The following is a 23,977-nucleotide window of genomic DNA, read 5'->3' on the forward strand; positions in this document are numbered from 1 at the left end:
TCTCTATAGAAGCTTTGCAAATAAAACTTTCTCAAATACTCAAAGAATGATTCTTGGGTGGAAAGAAATATCATCTCAAGAAATTGCTCTGATGAGCTTGTAGTCAGGCCAGAATATCCTAGACTACATTTCTAAACAGTCCTGATTAGTTTCTAAGAAAAAAGTATGAGGTCATCACCTCATGGAAAATTTTCATCTGTCTTCTCTCAGATTTTCATTTCTTGAGTGTGCACCATGGAGGCTTATCTTGCTCCAATCATCCATTTTTGTTTTTGGTAACTGTGATTTGAAAGTGATATCCAAACAAATGCCTCTGTTTTCTCTTTCCCTCCTACAACCCCCATCTGTTTGCTTTTATTCTTCTCCTAGCCCTTTTCTCCAGCCACTGCTTCTTTACTCAAAAGAGAAAGTTGCTCAGTCATGTGCGACTCTTTGCAATTCCATGGACTGGAATTCCATGGAATTCTCCAGGCCAGATTACTGGAGTGGGTAGCCTTTCCCTTCTCCAGGCAATCTTCCCAACCCAGGGATCGAACCCCAGTCTCCCGCATTGCAGGCAGATTCTTTACCAGCTGAGACACAAGGGAAGCCGGAGAATACTGAAGTGGGTTCAGGTGTGTCAGAATCCCTTGGATAACAGAAGGAAGCCACCGGTGTTCCTGATGTAGATTAAATGATGCTGCTCTGAATGAAATGCAGGGACAACCTGAAAATAAAATATCATCAGTGAATTAGAATGAGTGAAAATGAGAAATGACTTTTAATATAATACATCCAAAATAACTTTAGAATTATATAATGTGAAAGATTGGGCTAGATGAATGCTGAGTTCCCTTTCATCTTTTTCATTTTGCAGATGAGGTCCTAAGAGATGATTACACCAATGTTTAAACTATGTGATTTGATCAAATGACTTGATCTCTCTAGACCTTTGGTTTCACATCTATATATGGGGAGAACTGTTGGGGAAAATGAATGATAAATTCCAGTGCTTCGTAAGTTGTGTCCTGGTGTTGGTGACTGAATGATCAGTTCATAAATAGGAGGAGGCTTCATGCCTTGATAAATTACCACTTAATGCATTCAAGGGCAATGATAATGAATAAAAAATAAATAAATGCATTTAAATTATGCATACTTGTCTTCTAAATGCTAGTCACTTTCTAAGTTATTGAAATATTAAGATGGATAAAATATAATCTCAGTCCTTATCTGAGTCATTCACAGCTCTGTGTCCTGATTCACATATTGTACTTTACTCTCACCTATTTGTTTTTTTAGTTGTTGCTGTGCAGCCTTTTAGTTTTCTCAAATCCTTGCTGAAAAAAAGATTCAGTATGAGTAAATAAGGAAATTATTTAGTCTGTATGCTTGTACACACAAACTAGCCCTTCCCCTTGTAGAACATTTTTGGGGAATCACATCCCTAAATAATCGCAACACAACATGATATACACTGCAATGGAGGTATGGTGCCAGGAAGCAGAGAGAAGGATTAGCTCATTTTGCAATTAGAGGCTGTCTGTCAGAGACTTCCCCAAAGAGGTAACATTTGAACAAAGCCTTGGGTAAGTGTCTATCAGGAGGAGCAAAATATGCTCCCTCAGGAAACAAAAGTGAAAAAGCAGGAAAGTGTCCAGGGAATGAAGAGTAGTTTGGTAAAACTACACTAAAAAAAGAATAGTGTGGTAAAATTGTCTAGTGTGGTAAAACACAGGTAGCAGGGCTCTAAAGGGTGATAGTCTGATGGTTAGGGCATGGTGAGTGGTGAAGGGAGAGAATACAGAATAAAATCATTCACCAAAGGAAAGCACACCACAGTTTTGAGACAATAAACTCAGAGGCATTTATCTTGAGTTGTCATTAGGTGTATTCCAGCAGACTTGCTATGTCCACCTGGAGTTGTGCACCCAGAAAGCAGAGTCTTTATCAAAGTAGTTATTTAAAATGCCAAGTCCTTTTGCTGTTTAGGCATGAAACACCTGGACTTCTAACAAGAATTTATAGATTTCCAACTGAAATATATTTTCACAGGAAAATAGATAAAAACTTTGTTTTATTGATGTTAAATGAGGGCATTTTAAAGAAGCCTGGGCCTAGTTTGAAGCATTTATGTTCTGACACCTTCCAGTCAGTTGAGGTGAGAGAATATCCTCTCACCACACAGAGCTGAACAAAAGGCTGTCATATTCTGAAAAAGCTTGCTTCGTTGCATGCTGCTCACATCTTTATTTGTATTTTAAAGAAAAAAAATGATCTTTCAGTCCCTCAAATGTCCAGGTCCAAGTCAACCAGAGAAGCATAGCATATTTTTTTTTCTTTTCTGCATTTATTACTAACGCTTCTCACCCAAATCTCACCCATAGAAGGCATCACAGTTGATCAGATGGTGAGTGCCTACTCCAGAGCCTCAGGTCATCAGTGGACTGATCTCTGAGTTCATAATCAATAGGATAGCTAATCTCTAGTGACTTACATTTAAAGTGAAACTCAAACTATATCAGGAAAATTTCTAGTTCACCTGCCAGACTACTGAAGTTGCTTGCCAAAGTGATCACCAACAAAGTTTCTGGTAAAACTTCTGGGCTCTGAATGGCCAGTAAGAGTGTCCTGGAATCCAAATGGACTATTTTTTATATTTAGACCATCTATATAAGAAAAAGTGTATTTCTTCAGCAAAGAATGATATAAGAATAAACACCAGGGGGGCTATCAAAAATAAGTATATAGTCAGTTAACTAACGGTGATTTGATTCCTACCTGTTTGAGATTAAGTAAGTTATTAACCTATTTGTGTCTGAGTTTTCTCATGTGTGAAATGAATATAATAATAGCTTTGGGTAGGATTTTATAAGGTAATCCAGGAAAACACTTAATACTATGCCTAAGCATGTGTCACTTAGCATGTGTCACATGGCACTTAGCATGTGTCATAATCACTACGATTGTTATCTAGCATGACTGTACTGAATCACCAGAAACAAAGTCACTTGAACTACTTAAAAATTAAGAGCCACAACAAGCTAAAGTTTTTAATATTATTTAATTCAGTAAACATTTACTGTGGTTGGAATATGTGGTAAAGACAAATGATGCAGACAATCTCTTTTCCCACAGAGCTTAAAATCTAAAGGTAAATAGAGAAACATATATGAACAATTTGATACAAGATTGTGAAGGCTGCTATAGTAGATATGGAGAAGGGATCTGAGGAATTTAGAAGCTACAGGGCTTGACTCTGATGCCATATAGGATGTGGCCTTGGAAGAAACATTTATTGAAAACCTTCTTTAAGACGGGTTCTGTATTAGGCACTGGTCATAAACAGCTGAAAACAAGACAGACATGATCACTGCTGTCATTGGATGTATACTAAAGTCCAAGAGGATGGGGTTTCATTGGGGGAGAGGAACTCAGTTTTAAATATTTTTAATGTAAGCCTACTATAGAACATTTAGGCATAGATATTCATTTTGCACTTAGAGTGGTGGAAATGGAGTTCAAAAGAGAGATTGTTGTCATTCAATTGCTAAGTCATGTCTGACTCTTTATGACCCCAAGGATGTGGCACACCAGGCTCCTCTGTCCTCCACTATCTCCAGGAGTTTGCTCAAATTCATGTCCATTGAGTCAGTGATGCTCTCCAACCATCTCATCCTCTGCCACTCCCTTCTCATTTTGCCTTCAATCTTTCCCAGCATCAGGGTGTTTTCCAGTGAGTCGGCTCTTCACATACCAGGTGGCCAAGGTATTGGACCTTCAGCTTCAATGTCAGTCCTTCCAATGAATATTGAGGGTTCATTCGCTTTTTGATTGACTGGTTTGATCTCCTTGCTGTCCAAGGGACTTTTGAGAGTTAAAAGTCCAACATCATAGTTGGACTTCTCCAACATCATAGTTCAAAAGCATCAATTCTTTTGTGCTCAACCTTCTTTATGGTCCAACTCTCACATCTGTCCATGACTACTGGAAAAATCATAGCTTTGACTATATGGACCTTTGTCAGCTAAGTGATAGTTCTGCTTTTTTAAGATGCTGTCTAGGTCTGTCATAGCTTTTCTTCCATGGAGTAAGCGTTTTTTAATTTCATGGCTGCAGTCACCATCCACAGTGATTTTGGAACCCAAGAAAATAAAATCTGTTACTGCTTCCACTTTTCCTCCTTCTACTTGGAATGAAATTATAGGACTGGAGGGCTTTCCTGGTGGCTCAGATGATAAAGAATCCACCTGTAATGCAGGAGACCTGGGTTCGATCCTTGGGTTGGGAAGATGCCCTGGAGGAAGTCATGGAAACCAACTCCAGTATTCTTGCCTGGAGAATCTCCATGGACAGAGGAGCCTAGCAAACTACAGTCCGTGGGGTCACAAGGAGTCAGACATCACTGAGCGGCTAAGCACAAGCACAAGATGAGACTGGATGCCATGGTCTTAGTTTTTTTTTTTTTTAATGTTGAGTTTCAAAAGAAACTTTGAGATTTCCTGGTGGCTCACAGGGTAAAGCATCTGCCTGCAATGCAGGAGACCTGGGTTCAATCCCCGGCTCAGGAAGATCCACTGGAGGAGGAAATGGCAACCTACTCCAGTATTTCTTGCCTGGAAAATTCCATGGACAGAGGAGCCTGGTGGGCTACAGTCCATGGAATCTCAAATAGTCAGACACGACTGAGCACTCAGTATGTATACTTACTTTTGGATTTGCATTTTTCTGAATTAATGTTAGCAATTTGGGAAGATTATACTAATCTACATTTTCTTATTTAGTTAGTAGTTAGTTAATTAACTTTGCCAAGCACCACGGTAACTGCTGAGAGTGTGATGGCAAATTATCTGCCTGTCTTTAAGAAGCTTGCAGTTCTCAAGAGACATAGTTGACACCACAGGCAGAGTGGTTCAGTTCAGTTCGAATCAGTTGCTCATTCGTGTTCTACTCTTTGTGAACTTATGGACTGCAGCAAGCAAGGATTCCCTGTCCATCACCAGATTCCTGGAGCTTGCTCAAACTCATGTCCATTGAGTTGATGATGCAATCCAACCATCTCATCTTCTGTCATCCCCTTCTCCTCTTGCCTTCAATCTTTCCCAAAATCAGGGTCTTTTCAAATGAATCAGTTCTTCACATCAGGTGCCAAAATACTGTAGCTTCAGCTTCAGCCTCAGTCCTTCTAGTGACTATTGAGCATTTATTTCCTTTAGGAAAGAATGGTTTGATCTTCTTGCAGTCCAAGGGACTCTCAAGAGTCTTCTCCAACACCACAGTTCAAAAGCATCAGGTCTACAGAGCTCAGCTTTCTTTATAGTCCAACTGTCACATTCATACATGACTACTGAAAAAACTATAGTTTTGACTATACAGAAATTTGTTGGTAAAGTGATGTCTCTCTTTTAAAAATGCTGTCTAGGTTTGTGATTACTTTTCTTCCAAGGAGGAAGAGCCTTTTACTTTCATGGCTGCAGTTACGATCTGCAGTGATTTTGGAGCCCAAGAAAGTAAAGTGTGTCACTATTTCCATTGTTTTCCCATCTATTTGCCATGAAGTGATGGGACCCAATGTCATGATCTTCGTTTTCTGAATGTTGACTTTTAAGTCAGCTTTTTCATTCTCCTCTTTCACTTTCATCAAGAGGTTCTTTAGTTGCTCTTTGCTTTCTGCCATAAGGGTGGTGTCATCTGCATATCTGAGGTTATTGAGGGTGGTATATTCTGCATATCTGAGGTTACTGAGGTTGAAGCATAGCTTGGAGAATTTTGAGCATTACTTTGCTAGCATGTGGATGAGTACAATTCTGTGGTAGTTTGGACATTCTTTGGCATACCGTTTCTTTGGGATTGGAATGAAAACTGACCTTTCCAGTTGTGGCCACTACTGAGTTTTCCAAATTTGCTGTCATATTGATTCCAGCACTTTCACATCACCATCTTTTAGGATTTGAAATAGCTCAGTTGAAATTCCATCACCTCCACTAGCTTTGTTTGTAGTGATGCTTCCTAAGGTCCACTTGACTTTGCACTCCAGGCTGTCTGGATCTAGGTAAATGATCATACCATCATGTTTATCTGGGTCATTAAGATCTTTTTGCATACTTCTGTGTATTTTTTCGACCTCTTCTTAGTATTTTCTTCTTCTGTTAGCTCCATACCATTTCTGTCCGTTACTATTCCCATCTTTGCATGAAATGTTCCCTTGGTATCTAGTTTTCTTAAAGAGATCTCTAGTCTTTCCCATTCAATTTTTTCCCTCTATTTCTTTGCACTAATCACTGAGGAAGACTTTCTTATCTCTCCTTGCTATTCTTTGGAACTCTGCATTCAGATGGATATATCTTTTCCTTTTCCTTTTACTTCTCTTCTTTTCTCACCTATCAGGAAGGCCTCCTCAGACAACCATTTTGCCTTTTTGCATCTTCTTCTTGGGGATGGTTTTGATCACCATCTCCTGTACAGTGTTATGAACCTCCATCCATAGTTCTTCAGGCATTCTATCCATCAGATATAGTCCCTTGAATCTATCTGTCACTTCCACTGTGTAATCATAAGGAAATTGATTTAGGTCATACCTGAATGGTCTAGTGGTTTTCCCACTTGCTTCAATTAAGTCTGAATTTGGCAATGAGTTCATGATCTGAGCCACAGTCAGATCTTGGTCTTGTTTTTGCTGACTGTATAGAGTTTCTCCATCTTCGGCTGTGAAGAATACAATCAATCTGATTTCAGCACTGACCATCTGGTGATGTCCATGTGTAGAGTTGTCTCTTGTGTTGTTGGAACAGGGTGTTTGCTATGACCAGTGCATTCTCTTGGCAAAAGTCTGTTAGCCTTTGACCTGCTTCATTTTGTACTCCAAGGCCAAACTTGCCTGCTACTCCACTTATTTCATGACATCTTTTTCTGGTGTTAGTTCTAGAAGGTCTTATAGGTCTTCACAGAACCATTCAACTTCAGCTTTTTTGGCATTAGTGGTTGGGGCATAGACTTAGATTACTGTGATATTAAAAGGTTTGACTTGGAAATGAACAGAGATCATTCTGTCATTTCTGAGATTGCATTCAATGCACTTCAGACTTTTTCTTTAACAATGAGGTGAGTCTGTGGACTTCTCATTGCAGCAGCTTCTCCTGTTGCAGAGCACAGGCTTTAGGGCACACAGGCTTCATTAGCTGCAACATGTGTGATCTGTAGTTGCAGCTTCTGGGCTGTAGAGCACAGGTTCAATAGTTGTGGCTTAGTTGCTCCATGGCATGTGGGATATTCCTGGATCAGGGATTGACCCATGTCTCCTGCAATGGCAGGCAATTTTTTTTTAACCACTGAGCCACCTTGGAAGCCCCTCATTTAAAAAATAGATTCCAAAGAGAGAAAGTAACTTATTCATCATCACCCAAATGCCTAGTAGTAATTTCAAAGCAAAATCCAGATCTCAACAATTAGAAATGTGCTAATTATTCTTTTATAAATCTACACATTAGGCTTTGTGTAGCTTCTGCCATGAGTGGAGATGTTAAGGCATCTGATAGAGGGCTTAGGACACCATAATGTTCATTAGATTCCCCAACAAATGCCTCTATAAAGAAACATATGCAAGTAAGAAACAGTGAGATTGCTGTGCAAATTCAGCCCAGGATAAGTCATTAAACCATTCTCCTCCCTTCCCTCAATCATTTCTGATGCTAGACCCCACCAATATATAAAATCTAGAGCTTTAACTGTCTCTATTGATGTCACTAATATGCATGGAATAGATATTTCAATCTAATTTCATGGGTAAATCTTTTATAGAATTTTTACATTTTGTGAGCCACATAGAATTTTGCAAAATCGACTGGAAATGGAATGCTAGTGATGTCTTCCTATGAGTGGGAAAGTAGTGTCAGAGATATAGGGTGATTTACATACCATTTCCATCTCTAAGTGATAGTTAGGAATGAGATTGCAGCCAATTCAGGCCTCAGGTCCCTAGAGATAAGAGATTATAGTCTCATTATCAGTTAACTCCAGAACTTCACTATATCAAACACATATATATGTATATCAAACTATCACACTGTACACTTTAAATATCTTACTTTTGGTCAAGTATGCCTCAATAAAGCTGGGAGGGATGGGCAGAAAATTGAACAGAATGATAGAAATTTGAACAAAAGAGTGAAAAAACTGAGGTATATCCATAATATAGAAAAATAAGCACTCACTAGTCGGAGAAGGCAATGGCAACCCACTCCAGTACTCTTGCCTGGAAAATCCCATGGACGGAGGAGCCTGGCAGGCTGCAGTCCATGAGGTCACTAAGAGTCGGATACGACTGAGAGACTTCACTTTCACTTTTCACTTTCATGCATTGGAGAAGGAAATGGCAACCCACTCCAGTGTTCTTCCTGGAGAATCCCAGGGACGGGGGAGCCTGGTGGGCTGCTGTCTATGGGGTCACACAGAGTCGGACACTACTGAAGTGATTTAGCAGAGCTAAAAAGAGGAAGGACCCTTGGCAAGCACGTGTATTCACTAGTTTGTAATTCTGGAAACCTATACACCATCTTGTTTCAGGACATCCGGAGCCCTGTGCAGTCTCCCACTACAGCCTCACAAAACCTGGGTCCAGCCACACAATTCTGGGGTGTTAACGTGATTCAGGAGTCTCTGGTTTTGAGATACAGGCAAGGACACCGGAAGCTCAGCAGCATTAAGCTCACCTCATTGACTTGCTTTCATAGCACACTTCTCAAGCGCTGATAGGAAATGCAGGTAGAGGAGATGGCGTAAATGGCACTGTGCTGCTGCTGGTGCTGCTTGCCCTGCTGGGCAGTCCCCTCTGTCTCAGAGAAACCTGTGCATTAACTTTGGACAGGATAGAAAGTTGCCTTCAGGGAGTGGCACCTGGCCCTCACTTGCAACATGCTAATCATATTCGTAGGTTTAACGTGGACCCTGAATTGCAAAAGCCATGTTTTCCCTGAGCAAAATTGTGGTTTTCTGTCAGCCCATGATCTGGAAGCTGTCTCTTGAATGCCCACCCTGGCTTCTGTGCCCTGGTCACCCTCCAGGTACCCCGGTTAACTGTTAGGGTGTATGGCCATCAGCCTCACAGTGCAGAGCTGAGCAGCCCAGATCAGTGTCCTTGCCTGGGTTTGTCCTTGGCATTGTGGTGTCGTAGCTCAGAGGCCAGGGTTCAAGATCTTGAGCCAGTGATGGCCCTTTTCCAGCCTAAGGTTTCACATCTGTCTGCTGGGTGTAGTAACAGTGCACAGTTGCTGGGACAGCAGGGAGGGTTCCATAAATTGAAAGGCTGGGATAAACTTGGTGCACAAAGATGTTATGGGGACAGGAACCAGGAAAATTATGCCAGGGTCTTTCATCTGCTTTTGGGACTTATCATTGGTTGACAAGGGCAGAAAAAAGTGTTCCATGCCACCTTGTCTCCAGCCTGCAGTCGTGTCCCTCTGGGGTTCAGGGGACTATTTTTAAGAAGCTTCCTGTTGGCATAGCAACATTGCTGGGAGAAATATCAATAAACTCAGATATGCAGATGACATCGTCCTTATGGCAGAAAGTGAATAGGAACTCAGCAGCCTCCTGATGAAAGTGAAAGAGAAGAGTGAAAAAGCTGTCTTAAAACTCAACATTCAAAAAACGAAGATCATGGCATCCAGTCCCATCACTTCACGGCAAATAAATGGTGAAACAATAGAAACAGTGAGAGACTTTTGGGGGGCTCCTAAAATCACTGCAGATGGTGACTGCAGCCATGAAATGAAAAGACACATGCTCCTTGGAAGAAAAGTTGTGAACAACCTAGACAGCATATTAAAAAGCAGAGGCACTACTTTGCCAACAAAGGTCCGTCTAGTCAAAGCTATGGTTTTTCCAGTAGTCATGTATGGATGTGAGAGTCGGGTCATAGAGAAAGTTGAACACTGAAGAATTGATGCTTTTGAACTGTGGTGTTTGAAAAGACTCTTGAGAATCCCCTGGACTGCAAGGAGATCCAAGCAGTCCATCCTAAAGGAAATCGCTTCTGAATATTCATTGGAAGGACGGATGCTGAAGCTGAAACTCCAATACTTTGGCCACCTGATGCAAAGAACTGACTCATTTGAAAAGACCCTGATGCTGGGAAGGATTGAAGGCATGAGGAGAAGGGGATGACAGAGGATAAGATGGTTGCATGGCATCACCGACTCAATGGACATGAGTTTGAGTAAACTCTGGGAGTTGGTGGCGGACAGGGAGGCCTGGCATGCTGCAGTCCATGGGTTTGCAAAGAGTCAGATATGACTGAGCTGAACTGATTGAGAACCAACGGCAGCCACCAGTTCCTATTTTCACTGCAAATTGAAGCAGAAATGCAGTGGCTTAAATCACAGAACAGGTGTTTCAGATTAAACATTAGGTGAAATTTCTTTTTTCAGATGTATTTGATAAACTCTGGAATGGATTGTCATAGGAAATTTTGAAGCTTCTTTTCTGGAAACTTTAAGAAAGAGGATAGATATTCATCTGCCTGAGACAGTGGAAGCATAATTCCATCTGGAGATGCTCTGATGCACTGGCTTCAGGTGGGAATGGAAGGGAAGAGCGATCACCTTTCTACTGAAGTCTCCTGGCCAAGCATTTCATTCCACTTTTCAGAGCATTTCAGCATTGCTGATTTTATCTGATTTCAAAAGTTATACATGTTCATTACCTAAAATTCAGAGAATGCAGAAACATATGAAAAAGTAAAACTCAAACAAAATCCTATAATTCAGAGGTAACCAAAAATATTTTTCTGGCCTATATATTCTCCAGACTTTTTTTTTTTTTTTGTACATTTCACACAGAATTTTCCAAAAAAAAAAATGTATCACACTGCACACTTTTGTAGTCTAGCTTTTGTACTTATTATAATGTGGGGTTCTTTCTATATCACTAAATATGGCTTTATATAATTTTTGGTAGCTAAAGACAATTCCATGATATCCATGTAGCATAACTTATTTAACCAGGTTTATACTGAGGAGGTTTAGGTTGTTCTCCCTGGAAATCCCTGTACATATGTTTTTGTGGAGTTGTCCAGTTATTTCCTAATAATAAATTCCTGGAAGTGAAATTGCTGTATAAGGGTATGGCTGTTTAGATTTTTCCTACCTATTGCCAGATTCCCCTCCAGAAAGGTCAGATCAATGTGCATCACCATCAGTAATGCTTGAGTGAGTCTGTTTTCCCTTTTCCTACGCGACATTAACTACTGTCCATGTTCACTGGCTGTTCTCAATGTTTTAATATACATTTCTTTGAGTTCTAGAAACATTGAGGTTCTCAAGGTTTTTAGTCATTTCTATTTCTTTTGTTAGTTGCCTTTTGTCTCCTTTATGCATTTTTCTATTGGGGACACAGATAGATAGATGGATGGGGTGGGTGGATGGATGGATGGATCAATTGTTGTTGTCTGACTCTTTGCAACCCAGTGAACTGTAGCCCACCAGGCTCCTCTGTCCATGGAATTCTCCAGGAAAGAATATTGGAGTGGGTTGCCATTCCCTTTACAGAGGATCTTCCCCACTCAGATCAAACCCAGGTCCCCTGCATTACAGGCAGATTCCTTACTGTCTGATAGACAACAAGCATGAGTGAGCAGGAGGATGCAGGAGAGTGCTCCAAAAGAGTCATGAGGTCTTCCCCAGTTCCCAGACCTGAGTCAATTGTCAGACACAGAATCCATTGACCAAAGGGAAGGAGGGATCCTCATGAGTAAAGACTCTGCAACACCCTGGCAGATGTATGCAGCCATCATTCCCCAAATCTGTCCCACAAAGAGACCCACATCGTTCACCTTGGTGACTGGACACGGGGGAGAGAGGAAAGACGCAAACATTGTAAGGACGTCTAGAAGCGGGATGCTGTGGGAAGTGATAGTCAGGCCTTCACTCCGTCAGTGTCCGCAGTGGAGGGGGAGCATGTGTGCACCAGGAACATATGGAGGTCTGGCCTAGATCTGACCCAGAGAGCTCCTGCCTGCCACCTCCAGATGTGCGATTAGAACAGACGTGCTTGATGATGGGCACAAGCCCTGAATGCACACAAGCCCATTAGTATAGAAGCTATCAGAGCGGGGAGACCAAGTGCACTCCCTGCACCTTGACTGTGACAGTAAATACAAACCAAGATTCCCTCTGGTTTGGGAGATGTGAAACATTAATGACACCCTTAACACCAAAAGGATGCAGGGAGGTGGTCCCCACCGAACCTCCTCAGCAGTCTGGACCCTACTCAAACCTCTAGGCTCCTAAGGAGGACACTGGACCACCACCCACTCGATAGCAACTGCTTTGCCAGGTTTGTTATCTTTGCTGGAACACATGGCCACCTCCTCGGCATACAGCATGTGGACATTGGTCCTCATGAGCTAGGTTCTGTCAGACCCACAAAGGGAGGCGACTGCAACAGTAATCCACCGCAAAACAGAAGTGGCTTCTCTGAGGAGATCAGACCTAAGCAAGGCCATAGATTACAAAAAGGTGAGCTAAACCCCAATATGACCTGCAAATGTGTCACAAGCACCTCTGCTGCCGTTTATTCCTGGAGATTAATGGGCCAGGAAGTTCTTTCCTGACCAGCTGAATGGGGTGTAGAAATGCTGAGCATAGATGAGGGGTGGGTTGGCTGAACTGAAACTGCAGGTGGAAATGGACTCCTGCTGCAGTACCACCTCCACCACATGTGGCCATAGAGACAGTGGCGAGCAGAAATCCGCTCCCAGTGGATGCAACTTCTGATGGTGCCTCTAGGGATCCACTATATATGGATAAAGGAAATGGCCCGAGCCAAGAATAGACATGGGCTTAAAGATGATGGAAAATGGATTAGCCAGCCAGTCAGGTACTAGAATGAGAAATTTTGGTAGATTGCCACAAGTAGGTTTGGAGAAGGGGTACATCAATGAACCTATAGGAAGGGACACCAAAAAAGGAAGATATCTGCATTGCCTCTTGCTACTCACAAAGGCATGCAGCACACAAGAGGCAAGAAACATCACTGAAGACCCAGTGCCTGAAGAACTGAGAGCGCCCAGCCTCTGTCAGTGGTCCCTCAGGGCTGCACAGTGCTCTCATGCGAGGAGGAGCCGTGGGGCCAAGGATGATGCTGCATCTGGGCTCAGCAGCACAGGCGCCACCAGCAGGCCGGATGAGCTACGGCACCTACCAGGTGTTTGCCCCACCATGACAGAGAGTGATGCCGATCCCTCAGTGGCACCCTCCCTTCAGATCATTGAGCCACTAATCTCACTTCCATCCTTGAAGGAGGAGAGGTTCATCTTTACTGAAATCGATAGGTACACATTGTAGATGTGGGTTTCTCTTTCCTGCTTGCAGCACCTTGTCTGGCACCACTATTTGAGGGCTCACAGAAAGCAGAACTGACTGACACAGGGTATTTCACAAAACCATCCAAGACCAAGAGACCCTCTAACAGCACACCAGGGGCTCAGAGGGCAAGTGGCCATGGGATCCAAAGTCGCTATCTCAGCCCCCACCATCCAGAAGCTGCTGGTCTTCTGGAACAGTGGATTGGCCTCTACAAAGCACACGTGGGGTGCACACTGGGATATGAGAGCCCGTGGTACTGGGGTGTCACCCTCCAGGGATCGGACATGCTCCACATCTGCCATCCTTAGTTCCCCACGAGGTAAGATACATGGTCCTTGAACCAGAGGGTAGAGTGACCCCATTGATCACCATTTCCACTGACCCATGACCCCACTTACAACCACTCCCAGAAATCTATGACTCCCTGAACAACCACACCCAGTGACTCATGACCCCACCTGCCACCACTCCCAGTGACCCACAAGGGAAGTTGTGCTTCCAGTTCTTAAGAATAAGTTCTGTAGTTCCACAGCACAGATGTCCACAGTAGCCACATCTAGCTATTTACATTTGACTTCACATTATGTTACTGGAGTGGTCAGCCATGCCCTTCTCCAGGGGATCTTCCCTATCAGGGATTGAACTCATGTATCCCACATTGCAGGCAGATTGTTTACTAGCTGAGCCACAGCCTGCAATGCGGGAGACCTGGGTTCAATTCCTGGGTCAGGGGAATCCCCTGGACAGGGAAATGGCAACCCACTCCAGTATTCTTGCCTGGAGAATCCCATGGATGGAGGAGCCTGATGGGCTACAGTCCACAGGGTCACAAAGAGTCGGACACGACTGGGAGACTTCACTTCACATTATGTTAAGGTAGAAGGCCGGGCCCTGGGACACACTAAGCACATTTGAGTTCACAATACCCAGCCTCATGTGGCTACTGGTTACCCTATTGCCGGTGGTGACACATGACAGGCTGTTCCCAAAGCAAGAAGGTTCCCCAGGAGACATGATAACAGTCCTACTGACCCATGAGCTGTGGTTTCCATCTGGGCACTTTGGGCTCCTCCTGCTAGGGGACCAGCACACACAGAGAATGGTTCCCATCCTGGCAGGCAGAGCTGACCTTGATCCTAAGGAGTGTGAGGGTTATTCTGGCACAGGAAGAACATCAAGGAAACATCTCTAACAGCCAGGTGATGTGTCTTGGTTCCTGCCCCATTTCAGTGGTGAATTGACAAGTCCAAGAGCAAGGGTCAGAGAAGCTTCAGAACCCTGAGGGACAAAGTCTGTATTACCTCACCAGGGAAGCCACTGGAAATGGCCAAGGTCCTGGCTGAGAGTACAGGGGATTTAGAACGGATCTCAGGCAAGAGAGTGACCATCAGTTGTGGTGCAGCAGCTGCTGCATCTGTGAGGGCCCAGCATTTGTCCAGTCTTTCTCTCTGAGCTTCTTTAGGAGAGGAAACCAGCAAGAATCCTCAAGGAGCTGTCCTCAGATGAGGTGATCTCTCCAGATGAAGGGAGTGTATGTCAAAGTTGGGAGGGGTGGATTATAGTGGATGCTGTGGTGCCACCCAGATCTCCTCTTTTTCACTAGCCCACTCATTTGCCCAGGGCCACAGGTCTTGGTGGAGGAGGACTCAGAGCAAAAGTCTTCTCTGGAATTGGCCTCCACTGAAGGAGCTGCCTCCCTGGGGAAAGCTCATTGTGAGAGACTACTCATGGGATCAATGTGGGGAGCACACAGTTGCCTGACCCCCTCACCTTGATTAGGTTGATCTCTGCAGGGTCTTCCCTTTTCATGTCTGCCTTCTGAAAATTACTATGATCATCATGCTCTGAAATGGCACCAGAAGTGAACAACCGAATGAAAGGCAAGTTAGACACAGAGACTTAGCCTTTGGAGGTTGAAGTCATGGGCATGGGGGATCCCTGTGCCCTGTCTGAAGTTCAAGGAGTATGACTTCCAAGTATTTGTGTTGGACTCAATCACAAAGCTATATATATCTCAAGGCTTCTGTGCCTTGATGGTTATTTTGGCAAGTCAGATCATCTTCTTGTCCCAGCAAATATATGGAACAGAATTAGTAAGAATTTCCCACTGGGATGACCCAGAGGGATGGTATGGGGAGGGAGGTGGGAGGGGGGTTAAGGATGGGGAACACGTGTACACCTGTGGCGGATTCATGCTGATGTATGGCAAAACCAATATAATATTGTAAAGTAAAACATAAATAAATAAATAAAATCATATAGAATTTACAGCTAAAAAAAAAAAGAAAGTATTTATGCATCACACAGGAAGGCAGAGGAGTATGGATGGATGGGCTCCAAGTTAGACATTTTCAACTGGCCTCCTGTTTGCATTTCATGGGGCACAAAGAAGTGGGCTTCAGGCTGGATACTTAAAAATGTTAGTATTCCCTGTGCCAAGAGATAGTTTGGCTACAGTTGAGGCACTTACAATCAGCCTCCTCTTTGCTCTCAGAAATGAACAAAACACAATATAGACATTTATAAGACAGTGTTTGTCTCTTATAAATACCTAAATGTAACAGTCATGGCAAGGACAAAGAGGGGCAAAAGTTTGTTTGAGTAAAGGATAAAAGTATCTCCACTCCTCCATGTTTTGGACAAGGGAGACATCAGACATGTGAAGGAAGGCTCCTTGTGGCTCAAAGTCAAGGGATAATGCCAGACCATAATGAGTCTTGCTCCTCACAGAAACCTTCACTTCGAGATCCATGTTGGCTGAGGGGTGTGTGTATGAATGCAGGGGAGTGTCCCAGTGTAGGTCAGGTGTGTTTAAAAGAAACCAGATAATTGACTTGAAGGAAGACAAAAATTCAGAAGTACTGCCTCATATAGATGACTTTACCGCCTCTTGACTGTGCTCCTGCTCACCAGGTGTGACATCCACACCCTTTCTCTCCAGAATTCCATCTCTGCCTTGCTTCTGTCTCAACTAAACCATTTCTTTATGTGCTCTCCCACTTGTTGTGCTATGTTTCTAATAATAAACTTTGTACCTGCATTTACAGTTTCTGCCTCTGTGATAAATGCATTTTTCACTGGAGGCAATGATCCATGAAAAAATAGCGTTCAGCCTCTAGCCCTTGCTAGTCTCCTGGCTAGGATTCCAGGCTCTCATCCACACTACCCAGGTTCAATTCCTGGGCAGGGAATTAAGATGTCTCCTCACTCAACCACTCACTGCTGCCTCGAAAGATCAGTGCCACTGGGAGGAGCCCAGGTCCTCACCTTGGCCCTGAATGGATGGCGCCAGGACAGAGCTTCCATCAGTCAGTCAGGAAGGAGCCTTTCCAGCTTCTTGGGACCTCAGCCCCATGGATGTGGCACCACCTTCCTCCAGAATATCTTTCCACCCCAGATATCAGCACAAATGGGATGCTTTTTTCCCAAACAACATGCTATTGTTACTTATATAGAAAGTGTTTTTCTTTGTATTTAAATTGGTGAGTTGATCAGGTATTTATTCCCAAACTGTTGGAGGTTTACCTAGGATCCCATGTTCCCTGCAGGCAGCTTCCAGGAAGCAGAGGGAGGAGAGATGTGGGCAAGGACCTGGAGTCTCTTGCCTGCCCTGCAGTGTGCTCGGTGCTCAACAGACAGCAGCTGGTAGGTGTAGCCTGCGATGAAGACGATTCCCTTCATGTGTTGAGGAGTTTTTGAGAAAGCCAAATGTGACTTGAACCTCCAACTGTTTCTAGTCACTACTCTGTGTTACCACTTTCAAATGCAAGATCTGATTTAGTTTCCAAGGCTCTTGTGAATGTCAGGGAGGGGTCCCCCCAGCTCCCTCCAGTGCTCTTTCTGCCCTTCCCTCTGCAGTGATGCTGCCCACAGTCTCAGCGAGCTGAGGATGTGCCCCTGCCTCCTGATGCCAGACACAGTCTCACCCAGAGGCCCGGCTGCCACCACACGATGGGACTTGTCTCAGCACCTGCAAGGTGCCCGTAGGCTCCCCGACAGCCATGAGCTTCATGAGGGCAGGTATCAGGCAAGCGACAGTGAGAGAACAAGGGCAGTGGGAGTTTTATTCATAAAATCTAGCTAGGATATGCACAATGCCGCACTTTTCACCTCCAAGGAGAATTCTGAGGTGTGTGAATTCAAGTTCAGTGCAGATTTTGCCACTGTGGTTTCCATAACCCCTCCTCATCTATGGCTTTAGGGCCTGACCACCTGGATAAGCTCATCCATTAGGTTAAGTGCACAGCCACCAGTTTCAAAGAAGACACTCCATTAAAAGCCTACCAAAAGTTTGGGGGTGCTTATCAAGACGTCTTCAACTATATTCTCCAAGACTGAGTAGATTGTGCAGCAAACCAAAGTCCACTCACTCCTCCCCATTTTGAAAAATTTTTGGTGTACCTAGATCAAGCAGCATAAACAGGTGTCTAACTGTTCCTGACCATAGTGTGACTTCCCTTCCTGCCCCAGGAAATTTATCTAGGACAGAAGAGGATCTTCTAGTGTGTATGTCCCATTTCAGATTTTCTTCTCACCCATAAGACACTGTGTATAACTCTGGCTGCTGCCACCATCCACCCTCATCACAATCACCTCCCACAGAATGAACCCAGCTTCCCAAAGCCCCAAACCACCCTGGCCCAGGCACCGACACTCAAGTGATCCTCCTGGACCCTGCCCCTGGTTGCCCTGTTCTGTGGAACTAGGGGATGTCTGTCCACCGTCCTCATGTGACTGCAGCTCTTAGATCATCACTCTAGGTGTTGGGGTGTCCTGCTTCTAGTGTCCCCACTGTGAACACAGGGCCTTCCACAGAGCACAGGCTCCATGAAGGTCTGTGGAATAAATGAGCCAGAGTGGGACACTTATCAAGTCAAATCAGGCTTTTTTGTACTTTCTTAAATAATTACTTGAAAAACTCCAATTGAACAGAGATAGTTTAGCTGTATAAAATGACAGAACAAGAAGTACAGAGGAACTCACCTCAAATACATTTTATTTCTTAATTCTTACTAAGTAGTATCATATTTCCAAAATAGTTATATTCCAAGTCCATGTAATCTTGTTCTGGATCACAAAATAAAATAAAGAGTTCACAATCACTTTTACAAAACAGCAAAACTCATGTTCTTGAACTGGTGAGCACAAACACACTGTGATCAACGCTACTGACATAGTTGGACACTGAAGCTCGTTAGGCCTTCTATTACAAGGAATAACATTTGAAAAATTTCTAAAAGAAACAGAAGTGGATCTCCATGTCATTGTAGCGAACAGGAACCAAAGATGCTACACACCAGTTCCCCCAACTCTCCCAGCCGTCATGACTGAGCAGGCTGAATGCTCCCTCTTCAAACACAGAGGGAAGGATCAGCCTCCCTTCCTACCCCCAGGACAAGCTGCTGGATGTGGGCCTGAAAGGAGCCTGGCTGCTGTTCTGGCTCAGGGCCCCTCTTCCTCCTCCCTCACACCTATGCACACCGGGGTGGGAAGAACCTGGGACCCCTTCCATTGACCTTGCGCAGATAGTCCTTGACTTTCTGCTTGCTGGTCTCTGCATAGGCCCGGGGACCCCACAGGAACTCGTAATGAGCAGGGTGGCTGTAAGGCACCTGCTGGTACTGCAGGTACCCCGCCCGCACCCACACTTGGGTCAGCAGCTCCTTGGGCTCCCCATAGATGCAGTGCTTTATCCCAGCAAATACCCCCATCTTGCTGAGTGCTCCCCAGACCTTCTCACTGATCCGGTCCCCTGCTAGGAGAATCAGGCTCAGGGCTGCCACCAGGAGGCCAGCCTTTGGTATGCTCTGCTCATCCGTCTGCATCTCATTGAGGGTGAGGCCCAGGAAGGGGACCATGACATAGATGTGCTCTCTGTGGTCCACCTCTTTCATATCCAGGCCAAAGGCCAGATGCAGGCACTGTGTGGTTTTAAGGAAGACCACTGGGAAGTGGGCCTGGTTATCCCTGAGGATCGTATTCAGCATTTCAGCCTGGAAAATCGGCTCCTTAGTGCCATACTTGAGGAGCAAGAACTCCAGTAGTTGAGCCGTCATCAAATTCAGAGCCTGCTTGAACAAGATCTCTGCATCCACGGCGGCAGAGGAAGATGAGACTGAAGGGAAGGAGGCCAGAGGGGTTGAGGCATCCTCTGCCTCAGCCCCCAGGAGCTGCGCCTCCACTGGGCCCTGGGCCTGGATTTGGCCCTGAAGGTCTTCCTCAGAAGTGCAGAGTTCATTCATCGGGACCACAGGCATGATGACTGGAGTCTTGTGCCCAGTGTGGGTGTGGCAGGGAGAAAATGGAGACCACTGACCTGGGAAAGAGAGAGAGTATAAATGGTCTCAGTTTTGAAATGCTCCACGGGTAGCTTTGACTGGGTCCACTTACTGGTCTTCCTTGAGGGCTGCTCTTGAGCGTTACCGGGGCGCTCCTCCTTGGTTGTCAGTCCCCTGTCAAGTGGGGAAGAGAAGTTCTGGCTCAGGGTGCAGCCAGTACAGCCTGAGGTTCTGGGGCTGACAAGGTGGGGGGGGATTAGGGCCTTTTGAGGTCCCCTCTGTTCTGGGATGGGGAGCCCCTGTGCACACTCAGGACACTCACCTAACCTTGACTGCTGGCACTCCTATGATCTCAGAACACAGACCTCAGACCTCAGTCTTCTCCTGGTTTCTGGAGCCCCTGTGAGACAAATGGAGGGGGCACCTAGGGAGTAGACTGTGGCACAGACTTAGGCTTTCTGTGCTGGTAGGACGGGTTGAATCTGTGAGGTCCCCCCAGATCTGGGGTGGCTAGTCCCTTTGGGGATCACATGTAGTGCTCACTTTTCCACTGGAATGGCCTGGACCTTCCCCCTTTGGGGGCCTGCAGGGAAACTCAGAACAAGAGCCACGTCTGGACAAACTTTTGGGGGGGCCTGATATGTGGCCTCACCTGCCTAGGGCCTCCCGTGGTTCCTAAGCTGGGGAGATGCTGGGTCACCGCTCCTCACATCCTATCTGGCTTCCCAGCACTGAACAGAGGGGCGGGCGTCTGCTGAGTCCTCCCTCAGTATCCAGGGAGTGTGGCCTCTGCAGACCTGAAGCTTCTGCCCTCCACCAGAACACCTCACTTTAAGGCCCCTAAGAAAGAGGTGAATAAGCTGCTCACCCTGCTCTGGGGCCTCCAAGACCGGCCCCCGTGCCAGCCCTCGGGGCAAGAGCAAGGATCCCTCCCTGCCTTAGGGTCTAACAGCCTCAGTCCTTCCCCGCATGGAGCCTAGACTCCAGGCAGGACCTGTGATTGTCCCGTCCGCCATGTTGAAACCCCGCCACATTCACCAGGTCCCCAGGCTCTCTGAGACCTGGGTGTCAGGAAATCCTGCACATGGTCATCCTGCCCTGGGACTACCAGGGTCCCCTCTGTTCTGGGGTCGGGCTCCCCTCCTCCCTCAGTGTCCTCACCTTGACTCCCGGTAGGACCTGGGCTCTTTGTCCTCTCCCTACCTGAGGCCCGTCTCCTCACACCAAGTCCCCAGTCTCTCTGAGACCTGCATGTCAGGAAGTCAGACAGGCTTAGTGTGCTCTTCTCACCACAAGGGCTCCCAGGGCCAACTACCGGGGTGGGGATCTGTGGGGTTCCATCGGTCCTCATGCAGGGACCCCCTCAGTCCTCCTTCAGGCACCTCACCTTGCCTCCAGTCAGGACCTGGGATTCTCGCCTCTCCCAACTGGAAGCCCGGCCCCTTATACCAGGGCCAGTCTCTCCAAGACCCGGATGTCAGGAAGTCAGACCATGCCTGTTTTGCTCATTCTATCCCACGGACACCCTGGACTGATAACAGAGACAGGCTTAGCACTCTGAGGTCTCCTCTGATTGTGGTCCACGATACCCTATTCCTCCCTCAGTGTCCTCAACTTGACACACCACAGGACCTGGGAATTGGCCCACCTGAGTCTCGGCACCATATGTGAAGTCCCCAGTCTGAGACCCGGATGTCAGGAAGTGAGACCCCGCATGTTGGGCTCAATCTATCCCAGGCCCAGAGTCCCCGCAGACCTCCCTCAGCATCCTCACCCAGACTCTTTCAGAACCTAACATCATATGTGGCTCCCCTTCACCCTCTGAGGCCCCTCCCCGTATATCAAGTCTCCAGTGTCTCTGCAATCCTGTGCTCATGCCACCACCAGGGTCTCCCAGGGCTGACAGCAGGTGCCAGGACCTGTGGGGTTACCTGTGTCCTCCCTCAAGGCCCTCATCTTGAGCCCTGGCAGGTCCGGGGATGTCCCTACATTGACCCAAAGCAGGACCCTCACATCAAGGCCTTCACTGCCCTGAGACCCCGGGAGGAGACTGTGGACATGATATCAGGGCTCCAAGCCCAGGGCTTCCCAAAGTTGAGATGATTCCACAGGGCTTCCTCAACCCTCTTTCTCTTTGTCACCACCCTCAGCTGCCAACTTTGCTCGCCTTAGAGCCAGCATCCCCCCAAACCAGGACCCTGAGAGGCAAGCAGGAGAGGGGGCTCATTCCACAAGCCTGTCAGGGTCTTCCAGGGCTAAAAGCAGTGACGACCTGTATGTCCTGGGCTCCCAGCGCCCCTCAGGGTTCTACCTTGACTCCTAGCACAGCTGGGCTCCTTCACTCTGCTGACCTAAACACAAGCTCCGTGACCCAGGCCCTCATTTCTCCCCTCCCAGCAGGCTCAGTGACGTCACATCTGGACGCCACACCCCATGGTCCCCCATGGCTGTCGGGAGGGCTGGACATGCATCCCTTGGGGACCCTCTGTCCTCACCTCGAGTCTCTGCAGGACGTGGGCCCCTCCCTCTGTCCACATGAGACTGTGCCCTCAGACTGACTCTGACTCCCTGAGTCACTGAGGAAGTGGTGGAGGAGGGGTGGCTCGGCCTGACAGCCCGGACCAGGGTCTCCAGGAGTCCCAGTAGGAGTGGAGTTGTATTGGATGAGAACCTCTGTTCCTGGGTGACTGGACCCCCTCATCCTCATTCAGGAGGGGGCCTCCTTAACACTCGAGAGAAGGCTGCAGTCCCAGGACAGATGCTGGATGGGGGCCTGCTGTGCCCATGACCATCGGGGGATCACAGGGAACCACACATCTTCCGGTGGGGGCCCGTCAGCAGTCACCATACTTGGAAAACATTTTGTATAAAATATTTGGTTTTAGGTGAAGAGGCTGAGTATGGCAGGTGATTTAGGGGAACCCTTGGTTTGATGATTAGATAATATTACCTGTTGGTGGTTGTTCATTTGCTCAATCATGTCCAAGTCTTTGCAACTCCATGGACTGCAGCGTGCCAGGCTTCCCTGTCCTTCACTATTTCCCAGAGTTTGAACAAACTCATGTCCATTGAGTTTGTGATGCCATCCAACCATCTCATCCTCTGTTGTCCCCTTCTCCTCCTGCCTTCAATTGTTCCCAGCATCAGAGTCTTTTCCAATGAGTTGGCTCTTTGCATCAAGTGGACAAAGTATTGGAGCTTCAACTTCAGCATCAGTCCTTCCAATGAGTATTCAGGGTTGATTTCCTTTAGGACTGACTGATTTGATCTCCTCACTGTCCAAGGGACTCTCAAGAGTCTTCTCCAACACCACAGTTCGAAAGCATCAATTCTTCACCATTCAGCCATAAGAATTGATCCTGTGGGAGTGCTGTCCTTTTCACTGTTTAATCCTCATTCATATTGATGAATACATTTCACATGTCTATGAGGTGTCTGTCAGATTTGTATGTATATATGTGTGTAGATTATATGTTTCCCTCATAGCTCAGTTGGTAAAGAATCTGTGTGCAATGCAGGAGACCTGGTTCAATTCCTGGGTTGTGAAGATCTGCTGGAGAATGGATAGGCTACCCATTCCAGTATTCTTGGGCTTCCCTTGTGGCTCAGCTGGTGAAAAATCCACCTGCAATGTGGGAGACCTGGGTTCAATCCCTGGGTTGGAAAGATCCCCTGGAGAAGGGAAAGGCTACCCACTCCAGTATTCTGGCCTGGAGAACTCCATGGACTGTATAGTCCATGGGTTCACAAAGAGTCAGACACGACTGAGTGACTTTAAAAAGAAAAAATGCATATATATCGGCCTGGAAAATCCCAGGTTGGAGCCTGGTGGAAAGAGTCCATGGGGACTGACAGACTGAGCACTTTCACTTTGTTTTACTTTCATGCATTAGAGAAGGAAATGGCAAACTCCAAGAATCCCAGGGAAAATGCCGTCTCTTAGTCGGACATGACTGAAGGGACTTAGCAGCAGCAGCATACTCATACATGGACAAACCACAATGTATGTACTAAACATGTATATGTGGGTGTATGTTTGGATTTTTAGCTATATATTAATTCTTGGGCTACACTGCTGTTGCTCAATTGCATCAGTCATGTCCAACTTTTTGCATCCCCAGACTGTAGCACACCAGCTCCTCTGTCCATGGGATTCTCTAGGCAAGAATACTGGAGTGGTTTGCTATTTCCTTCTCCAGGGGATCTTCTTGACCTAGGGATTAAACTCGAGTCTCTTGCATCTCCTGCATTGCAGGCAGATTCTTTTACCATTGAGCCACCATATATATATTTAAATTGTTAGAGTATCTGCTATTACTATGTTTCAATCTATCTCATACTCCAGTCCTATATTTAGTC

At 45.9% G+C, this 23,977-nt stretch overlaps 1 protein-coding gene across 1 annotated transcript; it reads right to left on the bottom strand.

Moving 5' to 3' along the window:
- Nucleotides 1–18,811: 18,811 nt before the first annotated feature.
- LOC102266600 (melanoma-associated antigen 10) lies at nucleotides 18,812–19,582 on the bottom strand. Its single transcript, XM_005886701.2, has one exon. It carries the CDS (start codon nucleotides 19,580–19,582, stop codon nucleotides 18,812–18,814), a length of 771 nt encoding a protein of 256 aa, XP_005886763.2.
- Between the last annotated feature and the right edge of the window lie 4,395 nt (nucleotides 19,583–23,977).

This window comes from Bos mutus, chromosome X (genome assembly GCF_027580195.1).
Source record: "Bos mutus isolate GX-2022 chromosome X, NWIPB_WYAK_1.1, whole genome shotgun sequence".
In the NCBI taxonomy this organism is placed as follows: domain Eukaryota; kingdom Metazoa; phylum Chordata; class Mammalia; order Artiodactyla; family Bovidae; genus Bos; species Bos mutus.